General features: G+C 51.1%; 1 protein-coding gene across 1 annotated transcript; it reads right to left on the bottom strand.

Moving 5' to 3' along the window:
* Positions 1 to 2124: 2124 nt before the first annotated feature.
* Mlycd (malonyl-CoA decarboxylase) lies at positions 2125 to 12826 on the bottom strand. Its single transcript, XM_038312713.2, has 5 exons — positions 12239 to 12826; positions 8449 to 8561; positions 7488 to 7644; positions 5335 to 5484; positions 2125 to 3226 (listed from the first exon to the last, which is right to left on the bottom strand). The coding sequence occupies exons 1-5, from the start codon at positions 12761 to 12763 to the stop codon at positions 2693 to 2695; spliced, it is 1479 nt and encodes a 492-aa protein (XP_038168641.1). The 5' UTR covers positions 12764 to 12826; the 3' UTR covers positions 2125 to 2692.
* Between the last annotated feature and the right edge of the window lie 369 nt (positions 12827 to 13195).

Genomic DNA, 13195 nt, shown 5'->3' with positions numbered 1-13195 from the left:
GTGCTGGTGGCCACAGATGAATTTCCTCTTGAGCCTGCCTAGGCTTCACTCCGACCCCTTCCACTCTGTTGGTGGCAGCACAACCTATGACTTTTGAGTTAGCCTTCGCTTCACAAATGGTGGAATGCGAGAGTGTTTCAGGCTTGACTGGCCTTGGTGGTGCTTCTTGTTTTCTAATGTGCTCCACTCCCCTTGTGCGTGTGAAGCATCGTGTGTGTGTGTGTATGGAGTGTAGAGGCTGACATCAAGCATCATCCGCTATTGTCCTGTTTATCTTCTGCGGTCACTTCCAAGTCAGGGCTTATGACTGACTAGACAGCTGACTGGCGAGCTCCAGGGAGTCCTAGAGTCTCTGTCTCCCCAGTGCTAGGGTTACAGGTATGTGTCATCATGTCCTATCTTTATGTGGGTCCTGGCACTTTAGCAACAGACAAGTTCTTCAGCCTTACCCCTTTATGAAAGAAGCCACAATTTAACAAGAATCTATTGATACTATTATTTTTAATCACCTATTTTCAGCCTTAGATTATATTCAAGGACATAAAATACTGAATCTTTATGCACAGTGGTGACGTGAAAATTTTAACAATGGTCACTCAAGGGCTGATGCCTGAAATGTGGCCACTGGTGCACTGGGATTTGGATCTGCCATCTGGGCTCATGCCCAAAACTGCTGTTTAGTCAGCCTAAATGAGATTCATGGAATGGAGACGAGAGGGGCTCCCTGAAACACGTGTTGACAGCCTCTGGTGGCAAAGCAGACCAGGCATACAAGAGAGGAGGGGAAGTGATGGCTCTATGTCCCTAGCTCTGTTCCCCCACAACTATATGTATCCCCAGCTCCATGCACCCCAATTTCTGCTCCCCCAAAGTTCTGTGGTCCCCCACAGCTCTGTACCCCTTCCAACTCCACATCCCTCTCCAGCTCCCAGCCTGCCACTAGTTCAGTGTTCTGGGAACCTAGAGTTGGTTCTGCACCCCGAGCTCAGGTTCAAGGTCTGTGTGGGCTGATGTGGCTCTGCGAGCAAGGACCAGTTAACCCAAACCCCACTCTTCTGCACCCTTTGGACAAGGCAGGGGACCCACAGTAGTGCTGTCTGATGGCAATGGGTGGACAGCAACTACAATGACCAGCTGGCCTGGGAAGGGACCAGCGCGATCTACCACACCACAAATGCTGTGCTAATTCCAGTACCCACATTCCCACCATCCTCATTTCATTTAGATCCCCCAGCTCCTGAGAAGGGAAGTGGGATTACTGAGAAGTGTTCTTTTATTTTCCCATTTGTATCAACAGGAGCATCCTGCCAGAGGTCTTAGTGAGGATGGGGTTCCAGAGCTGTTGGGAGGGCCCTGCAGGCTAGAAGGGTCGGGCCATGGTGGGATCCCAACAGGTCAGATGACCTAGCACCAAGAACACAACAAAGGAAGCCATTACTGGAGTGCTAGCAGCAGGTGAAGGTCAGGGGAGGGAGGGGCTCCAGGGCTACATTTTAAAGGGTGGTCAGCAAGCTGATGCAGAGAGTCAGGCGGTTTGAGGGTGACCTGCAGAACAGGGTACTGAGTGAGGTTGGGGGACAGATTATGCCTTGGAGGTCTCCCTGCCTTGGCCACTCCTTGCCTCTAGTTGGGTGAAGAGGACACTAGCCCCTAATCCCAGCTGCTTCCAGGAGCCATCCCTCTGCAGCGGGAGGCCAATCTGGGAAGGTCTAGAAGATGCAGACAATGAAGGCAAGGGACATGCATGTCCAACTGAGAGTAGTAGCCCTGTGCCTGCTGATGTGTGACACACTCACAGATGTACGTGTATGGATGTAGATGCATACAGATACACTCACAAAACCCTCCCGTCTCCAGCCCTGTCACAAGCATATATATACACACACAGTTACACACATCAACACATACAGACCTTCTCAGTCATGCAGACATGGTGAGATACAGACAACCACACACATACACACCTCCTCTCTACTCCTCATCCTGCACCTGACTTTATCCATACTCTGTTCCCAGTGGATTGGCTGGGGATGTGATGTTGTGGACATTTCAGAGCTGACTGAGCCTTGCCAGGACTCTGATCTTGAAGAAAAGTCCATAGTGAAGCACACTCGAAGAAAGGTGTGTAGTGCACAATCATGTTTAGTGTTTATAGAACAGACTCGTTCTTTACTGTTCAGTTCATTATGAACTGGAATCTCATGTAAGCCCTATAAGCCAACCCTGGCCTCAAGCAGCACCATACTTGAGGGGCCGACTATGCCCTGTGCATGTCACAAAGCCTCCAGTCTGAGCTGTAAGCTGCAATGGCAGCCACAACGCAGACAGGAAGGAAGACATGACTGTCAGCTCTACAAAATCCTAGGGTCTGTACTCTGGCTTCCGTCCCGGGCAACCTGTGGGTGACACTGCAGAGTGTAGAGCTTCCTGAAGGCACAGGTAGTGGGGCAGCAGGGCAGCTTCTGGAGGAGCACAGTGCTATCTCCCACAGTGTGCACCCACACCGGCACCTCCTCCAAGCAGTCAGTCGGCCAGCACAGTGACAGCTGAGGTGGGGCCTCCTGAGTGCCTACTGAGGTCAGGGGACACAGCACAGCTATGGCTTCCCTGAAAAGGCTCCTACGTTGAGTAAGCCTGGCCCATCAAACACAGTTCCTTTCTGAGCAAGGGCCCAGGCTTTGGGAGGATGTCCCTAGAGCTTGCTGTTCTTCTGGAACTGGGCCACTAGGCTGAGGACCTGCTCAGAGGCTTTGATGTTCTTGGAGCCCAGGTAGGTGATTCTGTTGGTGCCTGTCTCCTCCAGGTAGTAGCGGTAGTTGACCATGAGGCCACAGGAGCTAGTGAGGCCTTTCAGGCTGCTGTCAGCCATCCAGTTGATACGCCACATCACGGCCCCATTCTGTAGATGGAAGTTGGCCACTGGGTTGAGGGCGTAGCCTCGGTGCTTCTCACCATACAGGTACCAGGCACACAACCTCATCAGTGGCCCCTGCAGTGCCTGCACCAGTTTCTCTGACTTCACCCACTCGCCACTGCTCAGGAAGCCCTTGAGGCTCTCGTGAACCGGGTCACCTGTGACCTCTGAGATTTCTTTGCACTCTGAGTCTGTGAATAGCTCGTTCCTCCCATGCTCCTTTCCTTGCACATTCAGGAGGCCAAGAAGCCACTTGGTGAATCCAGGTATAGGCGACAGGCTTGAGAAGGCCCCCAAGTGAGGAAACTCCTTCTGCACAGCAGGAAGGAAAAGGGAAGGCAGAGAGCACATAATCAGGAGGGGGTACACACACAGGAACAGTCCCCACACATAGCCTACGTGTGCTGCAGCCGGCAGCAGGGTCAGCTGACGGCATAGCTGGACTTTCTTTCAAGCCACGTCCACGAGGACGCTGGTGAGCTCCAAGGCCTGGAGGCATCTTGCGTTCCCAAGATTAGCCTATAATCATGATATCTCCAGTCACACCACTGACACAATGGTGAAACAGAGGTCAGGAATAGGTGCCTTGCTTACAAGCAGAGAGCTGGCCCTAATGATGGACTGTGGGCTTTACTTTCTCTGCACCACACCTCTCCTACGAGTATCCCAGAGACAGGATGCTTGACTGACATACAGATGCCATGTTGTGTGACTGTCCTGCTCTACCTCAGTGGTGGCAGAGGGGACAGCAGGGTCAGGCAAATATGTATTACCACAGGACATGGCTTCGTCAGCACCATACAAATCACACAGAGATCTTACGGACAGTCTTAAACATAAGCACTCCCTGGTTATAAACATAGTAAACCCACTATGGGAATATTCCACTGCTGTGAAAACACAGCTCTGAGTCCAGCATGTCAGGTGCCTTTGGCCTTTCTCTGCAGCTCTTCCACAGCTGAGGCTATTTTACACTCTGTATTTGAGTTTACAGTGTGTACAAGTCCTACTTATCAATTTAGAAAAACAGACCAGTAGTAAAGATCAGTCAACGGGTTCCCGTGCTCTTCTCACGAGCACTGGCGCTCTCAAGTTTGCTTCCTCTGTAACCCCAGTGAGCCCGGCGGGGCCAGCATTCAGGAGAGGACACTCAGAAGGACTCTGAGTCACAGGAGGCTCCTGGGTCAAGCTTCTAGCTCTGCCAATGAAATGGTCTTGGGTGGATCAAGAATCCTTGATCCTGTTTTCTCCCTGTCTTCCTTGTCCTCTTGAGTCTCCTCTCCCTGAATCACTTGTTAACACCTTCAGCAGACAACAGGGAGAGGAGATTTGCTTTCACTATCTCTGAGGGATGGAGGTAGATTGATGATAAAGCAGATTGCCAAACACAAAATTATCTACATCTGATTCCTTTCAGGAATGTTGGTGTGAGCCTGTCATCCTAACTATGCAGGAGCTGACACAGGAGGGTCATGAGTTCAAGTCCAGCCTGAAAAACTTTGAGATACGCTGTCTCAAAATAAGTGTTACATTGGGCGGATGAGGGGCAGGGGGCTGTGACTGTAGCTCAGTGACAGGCTGCTTGCCTTACATGAGCAAACCGCATTACTAGTGTAAGGCAGTGCCAAGCATGGAAGCGCCTCAACTGCAACTGGCTCTGCTGTGAGGTCAGCACTGTGAGTCTGCACTGTATGCTGTGCCTGGGCAGAAGAGGGAGGGAGCAGGAAGCAGCCGATGCAGTCTCTGTCAGCAGCTCAGAGGTAGACTCGCCTCACTTGGCCACCTAGCTCCCCTCAGGGCAGCCAGAAAAACTGGGCCAAGGAGAAACTGCAGCATTGTTGTCTCAGGACAGGTAATGTGTCCCTCCCGGGCAGCAAAATAAAGGAAATCAGACCAACGTAAGCTAATGTATTTACCTTCATATTGCTTGGCCTAACCTGCGAATTTCCCTCACAAGGCCCTGAAGGCTGCAGGGAGGAAGTGTCTGGCATGGCATGGTGGGAAGGGTTGTCAACCGTATTATAGGGGCTGAAGCAGCAGAGAGTGATAGGTGGCCATGCTGACATACGTGACTGATGTGTGCCACCAGGAGTGCAGGGCAAAACAGGCAAGGTCTCTCCAGATAGCTCATGTCCTTGTGACATACACATACATGTGTGCTGTAGTCAATAAGATGACGCATGTGTGCTGAACAGCCAGTAAGATGACACGTGTGTGCTGCATAGCCAGTGCAATGCTATTCTTCAGATGCCTGCTCCTTCGGTTCCTAGCCTGGCCCATTGGCACCTGATGCTGTTCTGCCTCCTTCCCTTTCTTCCAACCCCTCCTATCTGAATCCTGTGTCCCCAGAGAGGTGGCAGGGCTCACCTGCCATGACAACAGAGACTGTTGGAGCTGGGGTTCTGCTTCACCATGCTTACCTGCAGCTCCTTGACCACTCGCTTTATGAGGAAGGTCCCGAGCTCGACCCCCTGCAGGCCCTGCTGGGTCAGGCTGATGGAGTAGAAGACAGCAGCAGAGATCCTGTTCCTCTCCTCCGTTTCAGATGGAGGGTCCTCCTTCACGATGCCCTGGAAAACACCGGCAACACGCCTCAGAAGGGCACCATGTGCGCTGCTCACACTGAGTCACAGGACAATGGAAGCAGAAGTGCTGCCGGAGACTTTAGTCTCCATCCCCACTCCCAGGTTCTGGTAGCTCAGGTCATCTGTTTTGAAAACTCTGGAGGAGACAATTTCACACCGCCCTGCTCATCACTTGGAGACCCGTGCCAGCTCTGCTGAAGAGCAGCACCTTTGGTCTTCCCAAGCCCCTCTGGAACAAGCTGCTTCATACACTGTGTGAAGGGCAATGTGTCAGGGGCAATACTTTTAAGTGCCACGACAGCCAAAGATACACAGAGAAACCTAGTCTCAAAAAAAAAAAAAAACCCAACAAAAACCAAAAATTAAAAATAAAAGAAATAGAGTTTAAAATAAAGCCACATAAAGATGGAAAATACACAGAGAGTCTGGATACTGTATGTTATTGTGTTGTCTTTGAATTGTTTGACAAGTGAGGAAGGAACAACAGCTTGCTAAAAGACATTTGATTACAAATGCTGCTGGATTAATACAACATATATATTTTGAAAATACCTTGACTTCAAAATTTAAGTCAAAAGGTATGTTACTTGGAGAAGAGATTTTGCTTTTGTTTCCACAGGAAATGAGAGGTTGTAGATTCATTCTGGGTTAAGAAAATTCAAGACTGCTGGCTGAGATGATCAAACCTTACAAAATACTCCAGTCAGGACTTGACCATAATTTAAAATTTTCTTTAGGTCCCTATAAGATTATCAGCACCCCCAGTCAGCAGGAAGTAGACTGGAAAACTATGCTCACATTCCCAAAAGATGGATTATGGATATCTATCTTTGTTTAGAGTGTTGGTTACAAGTTGTTATGGATAATGGTCAGGAAAAAAAGCTAAACAAAGGACATTAGATTCAGAGTTCTTGTTTTGGAAAGAAAAGGGGGAGTTATTGCTGTGGGACAATAGTCTTGTATTGTTTTAATAAAACTCTGATTGGCCCGTACCCAGGCAGAAAGTACAGGTGGGGCAACCAGGCAGGAAGCAGAGGAGAATTCTGGGGAGAAGAAGGGCTCATTTTGCAGTCATCATCCAAACACAGAGGAAGCAAGATGAGAATACCTCACTGATTAAAGGTACCAAGCCACATGGCTAGCACAGACAAGAATTATGGGATAACGTAAGTTATAAGAATTAATAAGAAGCCTGAGTTAATAGGCCAACCATTTATAATTAATGTACACCTCTGTGTGTTTCTTTGGGGCTGAACAGGCTGTGGGATCAGGCAGGACAGAAACTATAGTCAACACAGGCAGAGTCAGAGAGAAGCCAAGGAGTCGCCAGAGGAGAAAGACGTGAGCCACTAGCTGGGACCTTGCAAGTAGGTCATGATCATCGTGGTAAAATATAAAATAACAGAAATGGGTTAGTTTAAGATATAAGAGCTAGCTAGCAATACACATAAGTGATTGGCCAAGCAGTAATTTCAATAATATAGTTTCTGTATGACTATTTTGGGAGTCTGGGCAGCCGGGAAACAAGCAAGCAGCCTCCCCTGACAACAAGCTCTTCTCAACTCGAAGTCCCCACAGTCAGGTGAGTGCTTATCCTGGCCTGGCCTGAAACTACACACCAGGAGACTTTACCTATCCAGTCACACTATCCATCAGAGTTTAAAGTAGAGTCTTTTAAAAAGATCATACTAAAGATCACCATCTAAAAAATACTTGGAAGCCGGGTATGGTCATGTAGAATTTGGGAGGCAGAAGCAAGCAGATCTCTGTGAGTTTGAAACTAGCCTGATCTACATAGTGAGACCTATTTGAAAAACAACATAAAAAAATACTGGGGTCAGACAAGAAGGATCAGTGGTAAAGGCACCTGCTGCCTAGTTTTATGATCTAAATTTAGTCACTGAGACCTATGTAGTAGAAGACTTCCAACACACACACCCCACACAGTGATAGGCCTATTTTGTCTTGAAAGGACCACCTGTAAGTACCTGGATGTTGTTGGAAATGTCACCGGTCAGAGCCACATGCAGGACAACCAGGGGCTCCCCAGGGGTGGAGCAATGGGAGAAGAAGTAGCATCTCCTGTACGGCCCCACACGCCGCTTCATGTCCATCCAGTTTTTCACAGGATGCACAGCTTCACACCTGACCAAGCAATACAGAGATTAGACAGATGCGAGAATTATTAACTATCAAGGGCTGAGTCCAATCTTCTTAGCCACTTCTGCTCAGCGTCTAACACCACGTTGTCTGTCCTGACACAGGGTCTTGCTTTACAGTCCTGGCTGGTCTGACCTTGAGCTTCGGATGATCTTCCTGCTCCAGCCTTCCAAGGACTGGGATGACAGGATGTGCTGCCCATTCAGCACCTGCTTTCAGAGGACTTTGTGGGGCTCTCAGGTGCATTTATGCAGCAGTTTCAGGCAAACCTACTGGAATTTCTTGCTGCTGAACACTGCTTCTTATCTTTGCTTTGGAAATAAATTTCCATGCTGTAAACCCTGGTGGATACACATGTCTCCAGTCTTATCCCACAAGTTCCTACTTCTAGCACGGGGAAGAATAGTAGACACTACCAAGGTTTACATCCCAGGATGCTTTCTGGCCCTCAATTATATGGGCCAATGTGGAGTGTGGGCAGGACAACAGGGTATGTGTTGCACTGAGCCCTGAATGTGATGTGATTATGCTGGCGGGGTATTTTAATAACTGGATGAAATAGCAACATTCTGACCTCTCAGGCCAAGACTTGTTCCAATTGGTCCCTATAGCTTTGGTGATGAGGCCATTTGCTTTAAATAACCTTGGGTGACTAACAGACTGGCTAGGGTCTTTCTGAGGTGCACCCCAATCTCCACCCTCCCTGTGATAAGAGTCCAGAACCCACATAGAGTGTGTTCATATATCAGGTGAAGTAAAAGCCATGCAGGCCACGGCCGCCATACTCACTCACTGATCTTCTGAAGCACCTCACAGGGGGAGTGCCAGGTGACCCGCTCCAGGCTCAGGAAGCCAGAGGAGAACCACTCGGACAGCATGCTCTTTAGTACTCCATTCATTTCCTGGGCAAGAGAGAGGAAGGCAGCCTCAGAGAAGCCAGTGTCCCCCCAGGAGTCTATCCACCCACTGACAGACATACACTTCTATATCCTCATGTCTCGGAGTCCATACCCATGCTTCCAGCCGGGCTCAAGTTTGTACTGCACGTGGCAGTGACCATGTGCCTGACTTCTGGACAATGAGCTGTAAGCAAAGGGGTCTTGTAATGGCTTTGGGAGCCTCAATGACATCAGGAGCATGGCTTTTGCTGACTTTTTTCTTTCGTCTTTTCCACTGTGAGCTGGTAGTTTCTGGGATAGAAAATTTTAGAGCAGTCACACTGGGCCAGGAGGTGACTGTGATGGTTTTTCAGAGCAGAACAGGACACCCCCAATCCAGGACACCAAAAAGCAGGGTTAGCCTGGGGCTGCTTCACTCCAGACATCAACCCAAGTGACCAACTTCTCTGCTCCACAGACCTTTGTGACTGTGGGTCTATTAGTCAGAGGTGAATTCCACAGTGACAGACAAAACAGTAAACATCCCAGTGCTTCTGGTTCACTGAGGCGACCTTCCACATCTAAAGAAAAGTCTTTACATAAATACGGCTTTTCCATTCATGCAGTTAAGTGCCAGGAGGCATAGTTTTGTCCTGGGCAGCTTTACAGGGTGCAGAGTACAAACCCAGGACCAAGGAACCTTGTTCAATGTGAGAAAGGGGTTTTGAATGGCTGCACACAACTCTCAGGCTCATGGAGAGTGTGAAAGAGCAGGAAGGGAATGCTTGCCGGGTGCACAAGAGTGGCCCATCCTGGAAAGGACACAAACTGGGAAAGCGGCTGGGTGGAAGCTATGCAGGTCCTTCACCTTATGTTTTTTTTTTTTTTTTAAACTCGGGTGAAGGCGCTGCAGGGCAAAGTTCACCTTAGTCAAAGCATTCACCCCCATACTAATCCCCAAGAAGACAGAGAAGGTGTTGAGAATGGTGACTGGAGAGCCACGGGCTGGCAACACAGGAGAGCCTTTTATGAACCCTCATGCTCAGGCTCAAGATTGCTTAATGGGTAAAGCGCCTCCCACTTGAAAATACAAAGCTGAGTGGATCTCCAGAACCTGAGTGGAAGCTGGACACATGGACACAGCACTCCTAAGGAGAGTCAAGAGGACACCTGGAAGCTGCAGGTCTGTAGCATTCGCAGCAGTGAGCAGCTGGAAGACAAGGGCCAATGCCATGGCTGACCACTGATGCTATGTGCATTTGTACCCATGACACATACACAAGGATTTAAAAAAGAGCTCGGTGTAGTGGGGGTACACACCAGCACTCAGGAGGCAGAGGCAGGTTGATCTCTATGACTCTGAGGCCAGTCTGGTCTCCAAAACAGAACAAAGAAGCTTTTGCATACTCTGCACCTGACCCTGATCATCCTTCAAGGTCTCAGATCTCCATTTTTAAAGAGTAAGCTAAGAAACACTAACTATCCCTAGGGAAAAATGCAAACACATCCTACACCCATCCTCTGGGGCTTGGGGAGCTGCTTCTGTGCCCTCACTGTGGGGCTGGAACAGGCTGGCTGTGCAGGCATGATGGGCTACATTTTGACACTCACGGCAGGAAAAAGCCAGGAACCCTGGCTCCACTGATGACGCCTCTCCTCTCGAAGCCTCTTCTATTTTGGGCTGCTGACAGCTGTGGCATGTGATGCTGGACACAAGAACAGGGGATGTAGGCTAAAGGTGAGAAGTCTCACTGCTTCTATAACTGCTGTTCCAGAGGGAAGTAACCACAGCGAGTGGCCAGGTCACCAGGTCACACAATAGGCAACAGAAACAGTCTCCTGTGCTTTCTGCTCATTAACACAGCAGTTATGAGTCATAGGAGAAGCTGAGATGCCTGAGAGCCCAAGGAACCATCAGGCTGTCAGCCCGACCTCTCCCCCGCCCCCCTTGCTGCACTCAGCCCCAGTGCTGCTCTTCTCTCAGTGGAAAGTCCGGCCTCTTCTAAGATGCTTGGCTTTCTAGAGTGACCTCTTTGGGGTATGCGAGGGAAAGTTGCTTTGCCTTGTGGAGAGCCCAGAGCTGGGGGGGGAGGGAGGCGGGCAGGCAGAGCTATTGTCAGGGAAAAATGGGTGGGGCCAAGAAAGTACAGCTCCAGCTCACAGGCCACAGCGAGGGGGGGGGGGCGGATGATATACGGATATATCTGTCCCTGTCAAAAAATAAACTATGCTCTAACACAGAAAAAGCACACAATTAACACAGAACTTATTAGAACACAGAATTTGCTAGAGTACTCATGAGGCACTCCACTGCCTAACAGGCAGAAAGGCTTACTGAGCAGCCCACCTAATCTAACTGGCGAGTCCTGAGTCTCAGTGAGAGCCTGTCTCAAAAACTAACAGCTTCTGAGGACGACACTCCAGGCTGACCTCTGGCTCATGCGTGTACACATCCACACTCTAGTTCTCCTGGTGACAGGTGACAATACCAAATCCTGGCCGACAAATGCTAGGGAGAGGAATCAAATCTCTATTATCAAAGTGACTTAACTGAGAAAATGTTATACAACTGCGAGAAGGATAAAGCAACTGAGTGGCTTAACTGTGTGCAGTTAAGCAGGGCAGTTAGCCTAGATCTAGGTGGAGGAACACACAGGGCCTCCAAAGTGTGCACCGTATAGAAGGGCAAAGGTCAGGCTGTGGCTATTCCCTCTTCGCTGACAAATACCTCCAAGCCTCATTCATGACTCCTGGCCGGCAGCTGGCAGTGTCTTTCTCCCTTACGAGGACAGCCAAGACTAAAAAGCGAGGGGACCTGTATGTAAAATGTCCAAGTGTGTCTTGCTTCTGATGGCCAGATGCAAGCGCCTCCCCACAGTCAGTCTCAGGGTTACAGTGTCAGCAGCCGTGGTGAGCTGAGAGCCCGGCTGGCAAAGGAACTCCCAGAATCAGAATTTGGAATTGGATGGGCATTAGAAGCTATCTGTGCCCTTCACCGTAAAGAAGATGCTTATCACCGAAAACAAGGGTCTAGAAGAATAAACTGTCATGCCTGTTTTAGAGTTCTCAAACGAGTCAGGACAGAATCACTCCACTGTTTTTGGCTTTGAAAAAGTAGATGAACCTTTGAATGACAGGAACTTCTGAAATGCTGGTATCGCTGTGCAAGAACTCAGGGTCGGGCCAGTATTCCTCTCTATCTAATAGTAACGGTAAAGGGCTGGGGGCAACCTTAGACAATCTTTTGGGTCACAGCTACTTAAACCTCCGTTACTTGCAAGCTACGTGATCCCTCTGGGGAAGCAGGTCATAAGTTGAAGTACTAAAAAGTAAACTCAGAATCACTGCGTCTAGGGCTGAGCTCGGAGGCTTTGGAGACTAAGACGGTGACCTTCACTTCTGGCCATCTAGGTAATTTTCCTGTAACCTGTCAGGGCGGTGCCGCGCTTGGGGTAGACGCTCAAACTCTGCCCAAGGCCGCGCTCCATCCTTGTTCAGGTACAGCGCAGTTTAAGAGTGCTATTTTGGAGCAAGCGCAATGGGTACCCCCTTGACAGTACCACGCCGCCGTAAGCACTGTGTACCTGCTGCGGGCAAGGCGGAGCCGGAGGGCAGCAGGGGGCTTGGATAAGGACCTAGGAAGCGAGGAGGAAGGGGCAGGGCCTCGGGGTGGAGGCGGGGGCCCCCGAGTGGGGCCTTACCCGGACGTGCGGCCCCTCCACCAGCTTGAGGGCCTGCGCCTCCAGCAGATCGGCCCGCAGCTGCACCAGGAAGCGCACGCCGCCGTCCAGCTTGCTGATGTGGTGGAAGAGGCCGCGGTAGCGCGGCACGAGGGCATAGCGCAGCCGGTCCTCGGCCTGCAGCAGCACGGCCACCTCGCGCGACTGCTGGCGCAGCTGCAGCACCCCGGCGCTCTGCTCGGCCACCTGGCCGTGGTCCACGCCGAAGCCCTGCGCCAGGCGACCGAGCAGCTCGGCGCGCTGGGCCGTCTCCCTCAGGCCGCCGTAGAAGCTCACGAAGTCGGCGCACTGCGCCTCGGCGGGCGCCGGCGTCTTCTCGCGCAGCTCATAGACCGGCGTGGGTGGCACGGCTCGCCGCAGCAGCTCGTCCATGGCGCCAGCCGTGAGCCCGCTGCACAGCCGAGGCGCCCGAGGCCCCGGCGGCTGCGGCGGGTAGCGGGGTGGGAACAGGCGCCGAGCCCTCAGACCTGGCCCAAGGCATCTCATGATAACCTGCAACAGCTGCTAGCAGGAGACGCCGCCGGACCCTGCCTCACTTCCTGTTCCGGCTTCCGGTGCCTCGCCGGTCTTATTGGTCGAAGTGGGACGACGGATGGCGCATCGGCCAATCGGGAGGCAGAGCTGTGGGGCTGGGCGAAGGAATTCCCTCCGGCTGGAAGCCAAGTGCTGCTAAAGGTCCCGAGGGAGATGGGGGGGGGGGGGCGCGACAAGTAGCCTCAGGGCACCTGACTCGCCCTCTTGGCCGGCAGCCTGACACTTGTCCCAAGAGTCACCCTCTCGGCCCCTTGCCTCTTTGCCCACTACGTACGCGCTTCTCTTGATCTGAGTGCTCGCCGTTTCAGCTCCTCCAGGGACCGTGCTGGGCACTCCGGTGCCTGGGCAAGGAACTGAGGGATCTGAGTTTGCATGCTGAATGAG

The sequence above is a fragment of the Arvicola amphibius genome, chromosome 15, assembly GCF_903992535.2.
Source record: "Arvicola amphibius chromosome 15, mArvAmp1.2, whole genome shotgun sequence".
NCBI lineage: Eukaryota > Metazoa > Chordata > Mammalia > Rodentia > Cricetidae > Arvicola > Arvicola amphibius.
The sequence above is the reverse complement of the archived record's forward strand: the minus strand, read 5'-3'. Positions and strand labels throughout refer to the sequence as shown.